This window comes from Galeopterus variegatus, unplaced genomic scaffold (genome assembly GCF_000696425.1).
Source record: "Galeopterus variegatus unplaced genomic scaffold, G_variegatus-3.0.2 Scaffold5658, whole genome shotgun sequence".
Classification (NCBI taxonomy): domain Eukaryota; kingdom Metazoa; phylum Chordata; class Mammalia; order Dermoptera; family Cynocephalidae; genus Galeopterus; species Galeopterus variegatus.
The window spans coordinates 66,874-87,123 of NW_007731769.1; the positions used below are offsets into that span (position 1 = coordinate 66,874).

General features: G+C 38.9%; 1 protein-coding gene across 1 annotated transcript in view; it reads right to left on the reverse strand.

Moving 5' to 3' along the window:
* Positions 1-295: 295 nt before the first annotated feature.
* Positions 296-20,250, reverse strand: part of FGFR1OP (FGFR1 oncogene partner) — a 40,456-nt gene continuing 20,501 nt past the window's right edge. The window contains exons 8-13 of the mRNA XM_008589799.1: positions 15,763-15,989; positions 12,522-12,634; positions 10,781-10,849; positions 5,710-5,749; positions 4,748-4,844; positions 296-419 (exon numbers count right to left, since the gene is read on the reverse strand). Of these exons, the coding sequence (XP_008588021.1) occupies positions 345-419; positions 4,748-4,844; positions 5,710-5,749; positions 10,781-10,849; positions 12,522-12,634; positions 15,763-15,989 (621 nt within the window). The 3' untranslated portion in view covers positions 296-344. The remainder of the gene's footprint in view (positions 420-4,747; positions 4,845-5,709; positions 5,750-10,780; positions 10,850-12,521; positions 12,635-15,762; positions 15,990-20,250) is intronic.

The following is a 20,250-nucleotide window of genomic DNA, read 5'->3' on the forward strand; positions in this document are numbered from 1 at the left end:
GCAAACCCATGGCTTTATTGACACCATTCATTGTGCTCTTAACATTGATGGTTTCATGGGTTCCCTCCCTGTAATGAACTTGAGCACAGACAACCAATTTCCAAGAGACATGTATCATTAAACCCAATTAAGAGTATTCAATCTTCCACACAGAGGCTCAAATAGGGAGTATTTTGCTTAGTAAAATGAAAAGTTAATTTTTAAAAATATCTGCAGTCTTTTTGAAATGCAAGGCACCAATAGGGAGCAGTCATCCCAGCAAAGAGCGATTGTTTGGGGGGGGGGGGAGAAGGAACTGATCAGTCCTTTGTCCTTTGTTAACTAGAATATTTTCTTCTTCACATCTATGCAACATCTTCCAGATAATCTGCAACATCACTGAGCTGGGACACAGTCAGGTCTTGTGTGAGGTCATCAAGCTTTGTTGTTCAAAAGAGAAAAAAATTAAGTGTCAGAATGCAAGTAGTCTTAAGTAATGTAAAAATCATAGTGCTATAATTCAAATAGTATTTTATATTTTATGAACTACTTCACGTTTAAACCTCATTAAATAAGTGGAAAAACTGAAGTACTGAGAAATGACAGGCCTAAAATCATATGGCTAATAAATTATTGCAAAGTCTTCCAAGTTCGTTTTATACTGATTATACTCTCAAATAGTTCAAGCAAAAATTAATAAAACAACATCCTAGACATTATCCCCACTTAATCTAAGAAACAGAAATCAATGGAAATTTATGAAACTTCCTTACTTGTGCATAGTCCCAATGTGTGATTCTGTTCATAGAAAATACCACTCTATGAATTGCCAACTCTCCAAAAATGTAACTTACCCATATTAAATCTTACTGAAATTCATTAAAATGTGTAATATTCTCATTTGAAAACTATTATTTCTTGGTTTTTATATGATGGTGTATAATGTTAAGTTTATAATATCAAACTTAAAGTGTGACATGAGACCCTTAACACTGCTCCTCCTTCTGGAGGCTGGTGTGAAACAGGCAGGCAGAAAGGCCATGAATCTTTGGCTCCCAGCCTCTGTTCCTGAGTGCTATGGGAATGGGTGACTGCCATTTCTGTCTAAACTAGAAAGTAAACTACAAAGTTAACCTCTATTAGCCAAAATACACACATTCATTTCTATAAACTTCTCTAGATGATGATGGAGAAAGGAAATAGATATTTAAGCATAGCGGGGGCTCAGAAAACATTCTCTCTAAAATAAGGAAAAACCATGGTCAAGATACAGGTTCCAGAATATAAAAAATACAGGTGGGGAGGTCCTGCTGACAGGTGAGGCAGGAGAGATCCCCACCTTCTCAGCCTCATCTGGACTCACCCTTGTTTGGATAACCTGGCTGCCACACTGCGGCTAGACCAGTGGACAGACCATATCCACTCACATAAGAATCACCTAGGCTGCTTCCTCAACACAGTAACAAAGTGGATAGTTACTACAAAAACCACATGGCCTGCAAAGCCTTTTAAAATATTTACTACGTGGCCTTTTAGAGAGAAAGTCTGCCAACACCAGAGCTACAATACAAGAAGGGGACATCTCGCAGAAACGATACAGTTCCATCTTGAGATTTTGTGACATGTACTCTCTTATTTATCTGTTCATCTGCCTCCTTTGTATCTTCCCATTTTGTTATTCTATGGATATAGAGAAATGTAAGTTAGGAGTAAAACCCTTTTAAGTTAGTAAGCCCTCTTCCTCCCTCTTGGTCCAAAAGTAGTCCTGTCACAAAGAAATTATTAGAAACCTTAACTAAAGTCTTATACATTCAAACCAAATCCAGTTTACACAAAGACTGAAAATGTCAGAAAGCCTGCAAATAGACTGTACAATACATTCTAATATCTTGGAACTATATTTTCTCCTCCCACAATTATCAATCAATGAAATCAGTAAGGTGCTCTATTTTACTTGCAAAACAAACAAATATTATATTAATACTAATTCTAAACTATAAACAAAAGTGAATAGAGGAAAAACTGTAGATAGAAAAGGGTCCTTCTTAATCTAGATAACTCAGTTATGAGATTTTTTAGTTAGTTTTGATTTAAGGCAAAAAGACCATAGTAACAACCAAAAACTTACAGAGGAGCCCAATTTAAAGTGGTTACCAAGAAAGAAAACTGGATGAACAAAGGCTAACCAGAAATAAATGGCTATTTAATAAAGGCTTTCATGTTTCATTAGTTTTTAGAATTAGAAATCAAAGTAACCATCAGTTCAAAACCATACAAATAAATGATTTTTCATGTTACAAAAATATCTATAAGATACATTTTGAGCCCTGAAAAGGAAATGAAAGATCTCTATGGTAGCAAACTTAATAAAAATCAACAGCAACAAACTTTTTAAAAAGACTTTGAAAAGCTTTACGAAGTATAAATGTTCACGTGTTTGCTGAATTAGTTTGCTGTGCATTAACAGAAACCTGGGAATGCACACTACTGGTGTTCTTGAGCATCTACCTATGCCTTAGCTCGTGCTGGCTCCTGTGCAGACCTCCCTCCCCTAGGCCTCTGCTCCTGATCCATCCTGTGTGATTTCCGGTCCAAAGTCATCTTCAAACAAGCCCACTGCTCTCATCACTTTGTATCCTCTTGGGGAGCCCTGGAATCAGAGTTGCACTGACATGTTCCACAATCTCCCACACTACCCTTGGTTCACACAGCACTTTGCTAACAATGCTCCTCCCCAACAGACGCAGAACCAAATCAGAGTCACCTTTCAAAATCCAGGTCAAGTATTAGCTCCTGCTTCTGAATTTTCAAAGCCCTTGAATGGCAGGCATTTTATAGCGCTTGTCACTTTCTACCTTGATTTTTATCTATTTATGACTTTTCTCCCTGATCCTGTATGAACTTGAGGAGAACAGTCTATTATTGCCACAGATCACACAATCAGCTACCATTTATTGAATGCCTACTCTAAGAACTACATTGCACGCTTTACCCACCATGACTAATTTTCACACCACTCCCTTTCAAAACAGATAGGAGAAAGCCATGTCCCCCAAAATTAAATAACTTAGTCAAATTTGTGAGTGATGAGTAGCAGCCCTAGGACTCAAACTCAGAACTGATGAACTTACAAAACCTGGCCATTCCATGGTGCTATTTCCTTTCTCACATCCCACATTGCTAGCATTATGCTTTCTAAATGGTAGGTGCTTTACAGATACTGGTTTTGCTCACCTTGGCTAAAAGGTCCATTACAGCAAAGAATACAAATACTGCTGTATTCCCAGGGGCCTAATACAAATTCCCTGCACAGAAGTCTCTCAAAAATGCTAGCTGATGAAGAAAAATGACTGCCAAAAGTTCATTCTATGAAAAAGGTTGCTAATAAGTGGCACTATTATATAAAGTTAAGCCTCGGAGTGAGAATTCCTAGAGAGCATATGATGCGCCAAAAAATCCAGAAGGAATATAACCCAATGAGAAACAGCCCCAAGAAAGCCCAGTCCCCTTGATGGGTGCCCACCTAGAAGCAGTCCAAGACCCCCAATGTCAGATCTGTACTGCAGCTCCTCTTCTGCCCACTCGAATTCACAAATCATAAGTAATCAGTCATTTATTCAAAAGCCCTCTACCTTCTTATCCCTATTTTGAAATCTGTGATAATGCCAAGAGGCTGAGCTAATGGTTGAACTCTATATTTGCTGTAGCAAAAAATTTAACTGTTTAAATAACCCCACTGTATTTTATTGGGTATAATTTTAAAGCAATGTTTTTAGGCCTCTGAGGATGACACAGAGTGAAAAGGTAAGAGACAGACAAATTATTATAAGTCTTTAATGTGTCAGGAATTAGAGAGGATCCTTTACATATTATTACTTAACCTTCAAAACAATCCTACTAGGTAGACATTAACACTTCCAACTTATGAATAAAGAAACTGAGGATCAAAGGTTAAAGCTTGGCTAAGAAAAAATCATACATAAAAGAATAAGAAGGCAAACCCAGGTTTTCCTGATGTAGATTGCATTGTTCCATTGTAAAATGCTCTCTCTCTCTCTCAAAGGCCTTCTCCCCATGCGATAGTCACAGTACTTGTTCTGGAAAGCAACAGTCACCTTCCAGCTCTAGCAGCCCACGCCACAAAAGGCAGCCTCATCTGTGCTGTGGACAAAGCTTTATGTGGACAGTAACATAAAAGCCTGAGATGCTACAACTCATCATCTGAGTATATTCTGTTCTCTGCTGACACAGAAAGGTCAAATTTGGATCTCCAATATGAACTCCTGATTTTATACTGTGAACACCACATGTCTTTGCTATCTTGTGTCCCAGGGTTTTCTAGCTTTTCCCTGACTTGCCTGTTCAAATGTCACAACTAACCCTGAGATGACCACACACTCTGCACTTTGGTCTCTGCTTCATCCCATGGTCACAGTCAATATATGCTGACTTCTATCTACAAAACCAGAGTGGTCAGTTCTGACTTGTCCTGATCCACGGTGGCCTCCGTTAACCCATCACAATCCCAGTGCCCTGCTAACAATCCTCAGACAGTTCAGAAGCACTTATGTACCAAAGTGAGCAACAATCACAATCTCACATACCCATTAAAGACATTGTGTATACACTTGGACCAGATTAACTCTGTCATAAACTTTTCACAATTTTCAACTGTTTTTCAATTAATTAGTATCAATTCTTGAAGCTTTATAGGAAATCAACAGTCAAAAATAGCACTCTATACATATAACGTATACATAACTCATACTTTATCACTGGTATTGATGTCATCTATGTCCACAGAAAGGTCTTCTTCAATCTCTTCACCAATACTTATCTCACTTTTTTCTGAACGATGGCTGGTACTAATTTTGGGAGAAAAAAAGAACTCTGAAAATAAACATTTAAAGAGAGTACCATTCTTCAAACTTTCATATACTTACTTTAATCCTTTAAAAGTAAAATATAATATTAAATATCATTCATTTCATACATATTTAGCAGCAGCAGTCAAGTCAATTGAACAGATGAGAAAACTAAGGTTCATCATGGTGACTTTGAACCAAGCTTCATCATGGTGACAATGGCAAAAAGCAAATCCAAACTTTTAAAATTTCATCTACTATGTCATGCTCTCTCTCAAAAAACTGTATAATAAATTATTCTGTTAACAAGTAAATGCAAAATTTCCAATTAGAAAAAAAAGTCAATTAAATAAAATTCTCAGGAATATATTTTAGAATAATTCAAACCTACAAAAAATATTACTTCCACATTAGTAGTCAATTCACAGATTATCTTTATGTATATAAGAAAGTTCTCTAAAACAAAATATTAAGAAATGTCATCTAAATCTGAAAAATAATTTGAGAGGGCAATTTTTAAAAGTTGAACACAGACAATTTCTACCAGAGAGAGATGCAAAGAGGAGAAACAGAGCACTTATAACACAGGAACTGAACTGCTTCTAAACAACCAAGTGAATTCTTCAATGTTACTTTTTTACATATTCTTACCAAATTTCCTGAACATAATACAGATGTCCATCCATATTCTAACATAAAATTAAAATTTAATTTTGGAATTACTATCTTTTATTCACCTTCAATCAATATGAACAGGAGAACCAAATACACTAAAATAAGCACAATGTAATTTTATCACACTTGTCTGTGTTCAGAAAGTGTTTACAAACCTATATTTATATATTTGCCCAACTGTTTTTCTTACCTATTAAAATCATCGACATAGTCATCTTCTTCTCCAGTACCTGATAAATTTAAGAAAAGATATATTTATATAAACATACTTCACATTTACCTACAATTACACACACATTTCCTTAAAAAAAAAATTACTGAATTGTATTGTTAAAAAAGAAGTCCCAAAGGTCACAAATAATGCTTTTATCATATTTAATATGAAGGCAAATGACAAAATAAACTAGCTAGGAAATGATACACAGTTATAAGTGATTACACCACATCCTAGAATACCTTAGCAAGGGTATACCTTGTCTTTATTCTAGGTACTCAAAAGCAATCTATCAGGTGGCACGCTCGCCATTTTATGACACCCTTAGATTTAATGGGGTACAGTAACAGAAAGTCATCAACCCCCTCTAGTTACCTTCTTTTGAACTATTTAGACTTTTCAACTCAGTGATTGTTATAAAATTTAAAAATCATCCTGAGGTGTGAAGAGGCAATAGAGCACACGAGTAAGAGTTCCTTCAGTCACACCTCAGACTCACCGCTGGGCAGCTCTGCGACCGTGGGAAAGTCAGGCGCCCTTTCTAGGCTATGTCCTCAGCCCTACAGTATGGCAGAACTCACACCAATCAAGGGATAGCACAGGATTCAGTGCGTGGGCTGTGCTCAGTAGAGACCCTGGTCCATAGCAAGCTCTTATTAAAAGGTCACCTAGTGAGGGAGAATGCTAATTAACAAAGCACTGTTAGTTTCCCAAAGTGCACCATGAGGCTCTGACAGAATGGGCACCTTTGAGACTTACTTAATATAAAGGACACATTTACAAATTAGCTGTCATTCCTTCCCAGGTCTTCTGAAGGCCACTTGAGGAAACAGGTTTGTCAACCTCAAGACAAAGACTTGGAGGCACATGAAAGCAGCCTTAGACTGTGAACAAATGGCCTGTGGAAGACACACGGAAATTATGTCAGGCTCCAAGGGGAAGGTGCAGATCATGAGGAAAAATAGTGGCCTAACAGCAAATTGTTCAGAGATGCTACTGGCACTATCCTTGATCCTCCAAAGTACAAGACTGGACTGTCTCTAGATTGGCTATACTGTTGAGAGGGTTCGAGTTCTGGATGGGCAGCTAGACAAATTAATTCTCTTACAGTAAAATTCTATGAGTAATGTATTCGTTTATCAAATATGTGAGTGACGACTAGGTACCCGGGAGGTACAGCATGACGACAATGATGTCTCTGCTCTCAGCGAGCTAGCGCTCTACTGAGAAGAAAGAGGGAACACACAATGCACCACAACAGATTGCAGAATGGCTGAGAAGAACTCTCCAAGGCAGCCACTGGGTTCAAACCTAAAGAACACATCACAGGCGCAAAGTATTGGGGAAAGGGTGTTCCAAGAAGAGGAAACATGTGGAAGGCCCTTTGATGGGGGAGGGTGTGGCAATGTGAAAACCCACCAGGGAGGAAGCTAGTACAACCACAGAATAAAGCTGGGGGCAGAGTGAGGAGAAAGACGAAGGGAGTGGAGAGAGATCAGAGGGGATGGCAGAAGCCAGATCACTTGGGGCCTGGCAGGCTAGTCAGGACTTTAGCCTAAAAGCAAAGGGAAGCTAGTACTGGCGGGGGGGCAGGTGTGAAGTAGAACAGGGAAGCGATATCAATTTATGTTTTCCCACAGACACCCTGACCACTGCCACAAGAAATGTTTAGGGAGGCAAGAATAAAAGCAAGGAAATGGAGGCTACTGCACAAGTCCAAGCCAGAGATGATGGGGAAAGGCTTGTGTCGAGGTAGGTGTGCTGCAGGTAAGACAGGCATATGGATGGTGGGGGTAGGGAGGAGGGAATCACAGAAATGACCTGTTTTTATTCAGTCTGTGAGCTAAGAATGGCTTTTATATTTTTAAAGGATTATAAAAAAACAAACAATATGTGACAGAGACCATATGTGGCCCACAAAGCCTAATGGGTGAGCCTAAAGCCTAAAATATGTTTGGTCTTTACACAAAAAGTTTAGTGACTTTTGCTTTAAACATGCAAAGTGCCTATTAACATTCCATTTAAGCACCTTTGATTGATATTTGTTTACCACACTAAAATAGGTTGTGCTCTAAACCTTTATTCGTAAATTGTTGCTTTAGAACTCAGAATTTATTTTTCCATTGAAAAGATATTTAAATAATGTCAAAATAATGTACAGGCAGTGAAACACAGTGGTTAAAGCTCTTTGGTGAAATATCAGGATTCTAAAAGCAGTATGATCTTAGGCAAATTCCTTAACCTACGTTCTTCATCTATAAAAATGGAGATAATAATAAAACCTACCTCGTCGTATAAGAATGAAATAAAATAATTCCTTAATATAGTACAAGGCACATATCACTAATGTCGTTATTATCCTAGGCTAGTTCACTAACATCCATATGTTATTTAAAATACCTACGGTACTATATGTATATTTACATTGGAAAAAAACCCAAACAGAAAACATTGTTGCAATACCTTTAAACAAAACTAAATAAAACTGTTTATTTCTATGGAATCCTAAAGCCTGGCTAAGTGACAAACATTCAGCTGGTGAAGTGGTGTGTCTTACCTGTGTAACTACCCAAACTCCAACCTCAGGCATGCCAAAGCCCAAGAGAAAGCAACGTGAAGCAGTTACACCACCTTTCTACTCTACCCAGCAACTGTGCAGTTGGAGCAACTGCCCTGCTCTGCTGAGGATGAGAATTCTCAGTAGCTTCTCCTCAAAAGCAGACTTGGAAACCCTCACTTTTACGGGAACAGAGCAGGCAGAGAAAAAAGCTAAAAGGCTTGGCAACAAGTGAAACATCATGAAAATGAAACACAAAACCCAAAACACGGAGTCAAGGGGAAGAGGTCAGGAAGAAAGTCTCTGGTGGTGGTTATCCACTGAGGTGGAAAGGAAAAGGACCTTTAGCTGCAAACGCAATGGCACCTGACAGGGAAAGAACAAGAGTAGGAAGGGGAGCAGGCCCACCTAGCCAGCCTACCGCAGCAGAGATGCACAAAGAGCAGGGGCGGCCCGGCCAGCAACTCAGAGGTCACTAGGACAAAGGGCATTGTATGCAACAGGAATCCAGGCATTCAGGGAACATCTGTTCTTCTGTAAATGGGGGAACAAAGTAACATAAAAAGGAAACTAACACTTATTAGGCACCTACCATGCCAGGTTCTGTACTTTTATTTACATATGTGTACATATGTAAATCCTATTTACTCTTTAAAACAAGTTAGACGTTATTAGTTCTACTTAACAGATGAGGAAATAGCTCAATTTACCTACCTACCCTACCCAACAGTGTCACATCTGGCATTCTCACTTATAGCTATACAACCCCAAACCGAGGTGCATTACCCAGAATGTTTCTCCAGAAGAAAGAGGGGTATTCTCTCAGCTGCTCACTCTGACATGCCTGCAGCTGCAGCAGCCAAGAGCACAAAGGGGACGCATACTCCTTTCTCCCCAGCCCACCAGGGATGCTGTGCTCCAATACTCCCCTGTAGGAGTACTCGCAGACCAGGAGAACCTAACATCACATCATGTCCCACAGAGGACAGAAAATGGCCACGGAGAAGCTGGGCTGCACCACTTCCTTCAGGTTGGAGACCACAGCGAACCTATCACACCTATCTGCAGTCTTGCACAGAACAGGAAACCGGAAGAGGACCATTGTAGCGGACTGAATTATGTCCCCCAAAACTCACTGAAGCTTGAATTGTGTTCCACAAGTTTTGTGTATTAGAAACTTGGCCCCCACTGTGACAGTTAAGAGAGTGGGAAATCCTATTATGGTAATTGAAAGGTGGAGCCTTGAAGGGATGACTGGATTGTAGAATATGAGGTAGTGAAAAGATTAAAAATGGTGGTCAGGGGCTGGCCCGGTGGCGCACTGCTACAGTGCGCCGCTTGGGAAGCGCAGCGGCGCTCCCGCCGAGGGTTCGGATCCCACATACAGACCGGCCGCTCACTGGCCGAGCGAGGTGCGGGAGTAACACCGAGGGTTGCGATCCCGTTGCCGGTCCCGGTCCGGTACGGGCGCGACACTGAGGGTTGCAGTCCGTTGCCGGACACGAAAAAAGACAAAAAGGAAAAAAAAATCTATATACCTTTTTTTTTTCTTGCCTTATTGCACTGGCTAGAACCTTCAGTTTGATGTTGACTCGAGGTGGAGGGAGGGGCATCCTTGTCTTGCCACTGATATGAGGTGCAGGACAGTCCATCTTTCACCGTTATATGTGACGTGGGCAGTAGGAGTTTTGTAGATGATCTTTTTCAGGTGGGTACACTTCTCTTCTGTTTTCCATCTGCTCAGTGTACACCTCTCTCCATGATCATGAGATGGTGAAATTAATTTTAAGTGGGTTCTCCTTGCTGCCACCACCAGATGGATTTTGGACTTCCCAGCCTCAGAAACTGTAAGCAATAAGTTTTGTTTTTCTTTATAAATTACCCAGTTCCAAGTATTCTGTTATAAGCAACAGAAAACGGACTGATACAACCGTGTTCTCAACATATGGCCCCAGAGCTCAGTAATGTTCACACTCAGACTCCAACTTATATACAAATGAATTTCCTTGAATTCCCTGAGGCCTGGACTATGTACTCCCAGCACCTAGAGAATGGTTCTGTCTCTGCACACATTTTGCTCAGTCTGAATTGAAATCCTGTCCCTTCTCCCTTACACACCTCCTACTGAACCACCAAGTCTCAGCACAGAAGTCACTTCTAACAACAGGCCTTCCCTGAAAGCCTAGACTAGGTGAAACTAACCTACTATCCATTTCCATACTGACCCTTTTAACACTCACAATATCCACAGGTACCATTTAATGTCTGTCTTCCCTATTACAACTTGAACTCCATGAAGACAGAGATCTATCTTGGTTGTTGTTAAAGCCATCCCTGGCAGAGAGTGAACACACAGAACTATCCAAACATCTACTGAATGAATACAATAAAGATGCTCAATGTGGGTTGACTGAATCACTTCATTTAAGATTTTACCCTAAAATATAATCACTTTAAAGCACTCAACACTAAAACTAGAACTCTAGTTACCTAATCCAAGTGATCCGATTTTTTCATTGACCAATTTCAGATCTTTCAAAACTGTGTTTCCCCTTTTACCTGTGAATAGGAAAAAAATATTAGTATTAAAGTGACTTAGAACATGGCATTCTCTAAACCACATCAGTTTTTCTTTTTTTTTTTTTTTCCCCCAGAATGGGGCTTCTTTATGACAGGAGCATAATAACCTAAAACTAAAGAAAAATTACAAGTTGGATTAATGGATGCTTAAATTATACACTATATCCCTTTTTTAAAAAAAAAAATAAATAAAAAACCATGAACAACTACTTTTTTTAACCATGAATACTTTTTATTGGAACACAACCATCAAAATTTTTTGCCTGATTATAAGACATCACCTTCTATAAGCAGCCCCATTAGGTATAAATTCACAGACTACAACAGTTAGTTACAACAGTACTTCAAAAATTTCAGGGAAAAATTTGTATTATCTCTCAATTCTACCTTTCCACGAACTTTTTGAAATACCCTTTTCCTTTGACCTTCTAAATTTTGCTTCAATCCAACCAGTATTCCATTTACCAAACTGATCCCCTCACTAGTTTTATTTCTTTAGTCCTCTCTAAATCATCATTCCATAATCAGTGTCAGTGACATGATCACAATAATCCTGGATTCCTTTCTTGAAGGGGACAATAACCATAGGAGAGAAGAAAATAAGAAGGGACAGTATGTAGGCTATACTGATAGATACATGGCTACTTTACTAGGTGTCTAAGAGAAGCAACAGATCCTCTCTTTTATGTGTTTTAGGAAGTCTCACAGTTGTATCACATAATACAAAAAGGTTAAGAAGTACCACAAAATAAGAACAAATTCACACTGCAAATTTCTCGTGAATCTCCTTTAGGAAACTCTCTCAAAAGAGGTAGTACACTCAAACATTCTGCCAATTAAATTCTGTATTTACTGTGATATAGTATTCAAAGTTCACATGCATATATCTACATGTTTAGTGCTATGCTTTTTTAATTTCTAGTACTGTCACTGTGGGGGAGAGGGGTAAAAATGCAAATGGTGCAGAAGCTGGCTGTTCTGCGTCCAGATAGCGATCTCTATCTCTGCTACATATAAAAAGAGATGTCAGATCCAAATCCCTGAGGGCAGATTAATACTTTATTTAACATTCCTACAACAACTATGATGGTATCACAGAAGAAATTTTTAAAAATTAGTTGTTCTTGGGCCGGCCCTGTGGCGCGCTCGGGAGAGTGCGGCGCTGGGAGCGCAGTGGCGCTCCCGCCACGGGTTCGGATCCTATATAGGGATGGCCGGTGCGCTCACTGGCTGAGCGTGGTGTGGGCGACACCAAGCCAAGGGTTGCGATCCCCTTACTGGTCACAAAAAAGGACAAAAAAAAAAAAATTAGTTGTTCTTAAGTCTAACTCAAGTCATTCTAGATGTTCAACCAGAGATGATTTAAAAATTGTAATACCTCTATAAATACTATAAATTAGCCAAAAAGACAACTTCCTAAAAATATTTTGATGACACATGAAAAGGCAGGATATAAAATAATACAGAGAACACAACCACATTAAAAAGAAATGAAAAATGTAACAAAATATTAATAGAAAGTATCTCTAAGTGATAAAATTAAGGGCTATTTTTATGACTGTCCTGAAAAAAAATCAACAATAATCACATACTAACTTAATTAGAGAAAAAAATATCCAGAGTATAAAAGCCCACATCTTGGGGCACTTACTCTCAGAGTCTTTTAATGAGGGGGCTCCCGCCAGGGAGCTGAGTCCACTCTTTAAGGGGGGCGCATCCGAGAGCGCTGCCAGGCTTCCCACTTGCTTCCTAGGTTCACTTCTCCTAACAAGAAACAAGTGACAGTTAAATGGTCATCTTCTAACTTGCCACTAAACACTTTTGTTCTGCCACTGAAACAAAAGCAACTTAAAGGTATGGTTATGGAAATAAAGAACATACATTTTATAGATTCAACAAGATCATAAAGTACAGTCAGCCCTCTCTATCCACGGGTTTCGCATCCATGGATTCAACCAACCATTGACTGAAAATATTCAGAAAAAATTGCACCCATACTGAATGTGTACAGACGTTTTCTTATCATTATTTCCTAACCAATATAGTATAACAACTATTTACACAGCATTTACATTGTATTAGATATTATAAGTAACCTAGAGATGATTTAAAGTATATAGAAGAATGGGCACAGGTTATATTCAAATACTATGCCATTTTATGTAAGGACTTGAGCATCTACAGATTTTGGTACTCAAGAGAGATCCTGGAACCAGCACCCTTCAGACACCAAGTGACAAATGTTCATAGTACCCGCCCCATCCATAGTTTCGTTTCCTGTGGTTATAGTTAGTCTATCTGGTCAACTGTGGTCCAAAAGTATAAAATGAAAAATTCCAGAAAGAAACAATTCATTAACTTTTAAGTTATGAGCCATTCTCAACAGTGTGACAGCTTCCCCACCTGTACATGATACCCACCCAGGGAAGAGAATGGACAGTGCCTGCTCCTGACATCCAGCCATAGAGATTGTCATAGCTCAATGATCTAGGACCACCTGAAGTAGATGACCCTCCTTCCAACGTATCAACAGTAGCCTACTGGAGGTCACAATGCCTACGTCATTCACCTGACCCCACCACATAGGCATTTTCTCATCTCGCATCATCACAAGAAGGGTGAGACAGACCTCATTCACCTAACTTTCATTACAGTATATTGTTATAATTGTTGTATTTCATTATTAGTTATTGTTGCTAATCTCTTACTGTGCCTGATTTATGAATTAAACTTTATCATAGGTACATATGTATAAGAAAAAACAATACATTAGTATATAGACTTTTGGTACTATCTGCAGTTTTAGGCATCCCCTGGGGGTGTCAGAACATATCCCTAGGATAAGCGGGGACTTCTATGCCTACGAGGCAATGTAGACCACAGATCAATCACAAATCCATGCAGCAAGACTGTCAGTAAGAAATCAGCTCACTTCTCTTTAGAGCTATGTGATACCTTACAAACTAAATTGACCTTTAACAGCTTCACTGCCTGTGACTTTTTTCAGAAGCCCTTTTCCATCTCCCAGAAATACGCCAAAGAACAGTGCAGGAGTCTCTCAGCAAATGAGCACTACCCCTCAGATGTAAGTATTGTTTAGAGAAGCCACAAAAGCCTTGCTGATGGATCTCCTCTTAAAATCACGATCACCAACCTTAGCAGGACATCTGATATGCCCAGCATTCCTACACATTTCCGTAGTCCATTCTCTCACTTTCCCGTAGAACCATTCCACACCTTCTCCTCTCTCCTAAGATCTGCAATGCTCTTCTCCATCCTCTCTCAACTATGAACTCAGAAAAGAACTTGCACAGGGGCTGCCATCCCCACCCCACTCTGCCCCTGCCTACAATGGGACCCACATTCTCTCCACTCTTCTGGCAAAGGTAATCCCTGTGCATTGGATTCCATCACTGGGCAGCTCTCAAAGCCTTCTCTCTTTACTTCCTTACATCATTACTTCTTCTGTCTTTAAAACCAGATGGTTCTCATGAACATACGTACATGGTGCTATTTCTCTCATAAGTTTCTCAGCCCCATATCCTGCCCCTCTAGCCACCACCCTGTTCCTCTGTACCCTTTTACAACTCATCAGAAAATTGTTCACCAGCTACAATCCTTTCCTGTTATTCTTTCTTGAAACGATGCTAATCCTTCACCCACCCCATCCCCATTCCAACAAACCCGCCTGTCAAGGTTGTCACTGATCCCCAAGTGGCAGGCTAGGCTCCCTCCTGCCTCTTCCTCTAATGACACCTCTCTCTCAGTCTCCTTCCCTGCTCCCTGCTCATCTCCCTGACCCTGAGGACCCATTTCCTTGGTAATCTCCTCTAGTCTCCCAGCTTCCACATTGTCTACAAACTGGTGACTCCCTAATATACATTATCACCCTTAATCCAATAGCCTCCTCCGCATTTCCACAAACAACCTTAAACTGAACATGTTAACATCACTCATCTGCACGATCCCATCTTGCTTTTTCCACTCTTCATCTCGGTAGATGATTTTTCAACCTTCTAATCATTCAGGCTAAAAACCCTGGTATTACCCTTGATGGTATGTTTTTCTGTAGCACTTACGGGCAAATCCTTTTGGATCTAACCTCAAAATACTTCCACTTCCACCATTATCTCTCACCAGAATAATCCTAACAGCCTCCCACCTGGAAACCGAGTCCACCCCTGCCCAGCAGCCAGGGGCTCCTTCCGTAATATAGGCTGGACCAGCCTCCTGGGGCTTCCAGGCTCCCTCAAAGGAAAGCTAAACTCTTTCCATGGTCAGTCCAGCCTCGTCTCTGAGCCTATCTCATATACCCCACCCCTGCTGCGATGACTACACTCTCTTCCTTGCTGTCCTGTGGCCTCTCAGACACCTCTGCCTTTGCTGTCTCCTCTCCCTAGAGCTCTACAAACTTGGATTCCAAATGGCTTACTCTCTCACCTCCTTTAGCTCTTTGGCTAAAAGGCACCCTGAGTGAGCCAGCCTCTGATAAACGCTGCTGCAAACTGTATGCTCAGCACAAACTCCTGCTCCTCCAGCACTGCTCCACTCTCACACCACACCACACCCTGTGGGGAAACTGTACTGACTCCACCCGTGAGAGGGTAAGCTTCCTGAGGGCACGAGTTTTACCCTTTGTATTACTGCTGCATCCTATGCCTGAAGCAGTCCCCTGCAAAGGACAGGCACTCATACACACTCACCTACTGAAATAAGTCACATCTAGGATTTTTAAGAACCTGGGACTGTTAACAACATAAAAGGCATTAATGACAAAATCAGATTTGTAGGTTCAATAATTATACAACCATTAGTAGCTCGTTATTTTTTAAATATAAAATGAAAACAGTATTTTTAAACCTTTAGTCTGATAGTCCAAAAAGTTTACTCACCACCCATAAGTTTTTTCTGGTTTAGGTAAGGGATCATCAAAAAAAGAATCTCCTTCCATATCATCTTCATCTGAACAAAGGCCAGCTTTGTCTTTGCCATCCAAAGTTTTGTTGCTTAAGAAAGACCCAATTTTTGTTTCATGGGCCAGTAAGTGAAGACTACTTTTGCTCTTTGGTTCTGATGAGGAAACACTTGTATCACTCTGGCTGGCCTCAGTGTTGGCCTTCTAGAAAAAGAGAGAAGGAAAAAGAAAAGGTCTTGGTGAGGTAAAACTTTTAGATATTTTAAATAATAAAAGAAGTCGTGTGAACACAGGCAAACGTGTGTGTGTGTGTGTGAGTGTGTGTGTGTGTGTGTGCTCACAACAGCATCAACTGCAGAGTAATCCCATGATTTATCACTTCATCCCCATGCTTCCTAACGTGGCTTAATTTTGAAGGAGAAAAATGTTAAAGCAACATGTTCATACCATTCCTTTCCTCCTTCCCTAAATGGAAACATCTTTACTACACCTATCCCATTTATACACACTTTTCCATTTCTGCCTACATATATATCACTGCTTCATAAATTATCTTAAATTAAAACATTTTTAACTTGCAAACAGGAGAGAGCAATAATATTAAAGGAGAAAAGAAAGATTATTTCACATAAACAAACCAAGCATTAAAGTACCCATCAGGAAAAAAGGCTGTTTTCCATCCAGTGCCAAACACAACAGACACCAAGGTGGAAGATGCTGACTTCAACCATTCGCATTTCTAATGCAAAGATTTGCTGATTAAAATAATTATCTTAATTCAGACTTTCAGAGTAACTACCTAACCTACACCTCACCTAAATGTCCACAGACAGGCATACATATTTCTTTATATATCTTAAACCAATGTAAAATAATTCTCAAACATCCTTACCCATGCCTTACTGATATATAATGATGTTAGCACAAAATGTCACACTTATTTTCTTGTTTTCAGTGAGTCCTAACCTTCACAACCTAACCTTCTATCCTTGGCCAGATTTCTTTTTCCCTTAGACATGTCTATGTCAATAATAACAAATACAAAAAATAATGCTAGTAATAATAAAAGTCACTGACATTTCTGAAGGGCATTCAGTGCTTCACATGTTACCTCGTTTAATCTTCAAAATAACCCTACAGTATGGAGGCCAGTTCTGTTATCGCTGTGGATTTGAAAAAGGAAACATAGAGACATTTATGTCACTTGTCAAGGTCCCCAGGTAATTTTGCAGTAGGGTCACATCAGAGTCAAAGTCTTATTCCACAGGTTAGCTCTTAATATTTACGCTATTAGGATGAATTACATAAAACTGCAGTTTTTTGTGGGTTAAAAATGGCAATTTCCCAAGATTCGGCCTTACATAGTAAAGAAAGCAGTATTGTGGCAAGATATCTGTGGTGTACTAGGAAAAACACTCACCTGAAACAAGGGATCTGGAATGTACTCCACTCTCAACTATTAACTGCAACATCTTAAGTAATTTAATTTTCCTAGACATGAGTTTCCTCAAGAATTGAACTAGGTTAGTATTTCTCAAATCAAATTACAACTAGGAATTAAGAAAGAAGGGATAGGCAGCTGAGGAAGAGTTAAAAAGTAGTACCTACTAAAGGAAGGTGGCAAGTGTGGGTTAGATATTTCTGAATAAGAAACTTTCACTTTTAACATGTGTACAGACAGGTGCACTGTGTATGTCTTAACATATAAGATTACATTTTTATATTAGGTAGAGGCCTTGATTAGTTGACAGCAGGCAAAATATATGCTATATAAATTTTTAGGGCCTTGTATAGAGCTATACATTCCACATATTATTAATGTAGATAAATTTTATCTATAAAAAGAGACGTCCGGAAAAATAAATACCAAGTTATTATCCTTGTAGACAATATAGGATATTTTCAAAGAAGCAGTAACTTCCTAACAACTTTCTTGAAGTTTTCCTGGAATTATCGAATATAAAGGAGTATCATACACATACATTTCTTAATTAGATTCATGCCAATTTCAATCTCTGATTTATAAATGCTTTAATAATTGCTTTATATCTTTTCAAAGGCATATACATTTGGAAACAAATACCCTTCAGTTTTGTGATATTTAAACACATTTACAATCACAGACTAAGACAGTAACAGATTCTCTCCTTCAAAACACTGAGAAAGTTCAGAAGGATAACTGCCACTAAACAAATCGAAATGTAAATGTAAAGCAACATTATGAGAAACAATAATTATTCCAAAAAAGTTGTTCTTCCTCATGAGTTCATATTACCAACATAACTTAAGTGCACATAATGAAATATCTAATATCTAAGCTTAGAAACTGATATGTATCCATGATTATTTTTTGATTGGTTTTAGTAATATTCCTGCTATGGACAGAAGGACCAGTTTTAGGAAGACAAATTTCATGGAGAAGGATGCTGTTATGTTACACAACACATACAGGTGACCCCTGAACAACATGGGTTGAACTACATGGGTCCACTTGTATGCAAATTTTTTTCAATAAATAAAATACAAATTTGTTTTGCAGATTTGTGACCATTTGGAAAAACTCACAGATGAACCATGTAGCCTAGAAATATCAAAAAATTAGGAAAAAGTTGGGCGAGTCAATAATGCATAAAATACATGAAGATATTAGTCTATTTTATTAGTTGCCACCATAAAAAATACATAAATTGGGCCGGCCCAGTGGCGCACTGCTACAGTTGCCGGTCCCAGTCCAGTATGGGCGCGACACTGAGGGTTGCGATCCGTTGCCAGTCACAAAAAAAGACAAAAAGGAAAAAAAAAATACATAAATCTATTATATAAAAAGTTAAACTATCAGAACTTACGCAAACATAAACTGTACATGGCACCATTTGCAGCTGAGAGAAATGTAAACACACATTTTCTTTTCTCTAGCTTACTTTATTGTAAGAAGACAGTATACAACACATATAACATAAAATGTGTTAATCGACTGTTTATGTTATTGGTAAGGATTCGTCAACAGCAGGCTATGAGTAGTTAAGCTTTTGGGTAGTCAAAAGTTAAATGCAGACTTTCAACCATGCGGGAGGTCGGCGCCCCTAACCTCCACGTTGTTCAAGGGTCAACTGTAGTTTTAAAAATAATAGAACTGTTTTGTTCTGTATATAGTTATATTTGTTTACTGAGTAAAAAGAAACTTTAAAAACAATCTGCTTTGGAACTGCTCTCAAAGTTAATTTCTAAACCACAAGGGACCGTGTCATTACTTTATACAGGTTAAGTATCCCTTATTTGAAATGCTTGGGACAGAAGTATTTTGGACTTTGGACTTTAGATTTTGTAATATTTGCATACACATAATAAGATTATCATGGAGATGGGACCCAAGTCTCAACAAGAAATTCATTTATGTTTCATACAGATCTCATATACATAGCCTAAAGGTAATTTTACACAATATTTTTAATAATTTTGTGCATAAAAGAAAGTTTGTATACACTGAACTATTAGAAAGCAATGGTGTCACTATCTCAGCTACTCATGTGGACAATCGGTGGTCACCTGGCATCACCATCATTCCTGACTCTGAATTTATATGTTAACAATAAGCAATCATTTTCTTAGATTTATTCACACAGAAGTCCGTAACAGTAAAAAAATATGGCATGCCATTAATACAGTGAAAAAAAATGTGCTCAGGGTGACTAAACAGCACAGTAGCATCACCAGACCATCTGTGTCAGCTGTTAGACAACAGCACCAACAAACGGAGGCAGGCTTTCAGTTTCCACCTACAATGCTATGTTTTGATTAAAAGGTTATTGTACACTGTATTTTTTTTTTTTTTTTTTGAGGTGAAAACAAACATGAGAAGCAGTTGAGAGAATAGGAAGTGGATCCTGGGATGAGGAGACATTTTGCTAGATGGTTTTTTAAAATGTCTCCTCCAGAGTCATCTGCCTCATTAACAACAGTTTTTGTCTCAGAAATCTCTGCTTGATTTTATAAAACCAATACAACTCTTGTTCTGTTATATGTGCACATTGCTCTAGTCCTTCAATAAGCTCATCACAGTGTTTGGACTGCGCCCCATCACATGAAGCCAGATGTGGAATTTTCTACTTGCATGTCAGTGCTCAAAAAGTTTAGTATTTTGAAGCATTTCAGATTTTCGGATTAGAGATGCTCAACCTGTAACTAGGGCTCATTTTTTACCAAAAGACAATTACCCAACTGGGATATGAATTAACTAAACTTAATTCCAAAAAACTTTTACTATCAAAAAAACCACACTAAGAGGAGAAAGATTTATCATCAAAACTTTCTGCAGAGATTAAAACAAAAAGTATTATAAAACTTTTAGAGCAATTTCAATGGAGGAAGTCCAGACGTATATGTGTATATATGGCATGGTCCACACCATGGCATGATCCTAAAGGAGTCAGCTTGGGCTGCCCTCTCCAAGTTGGCAGGGCCGCTG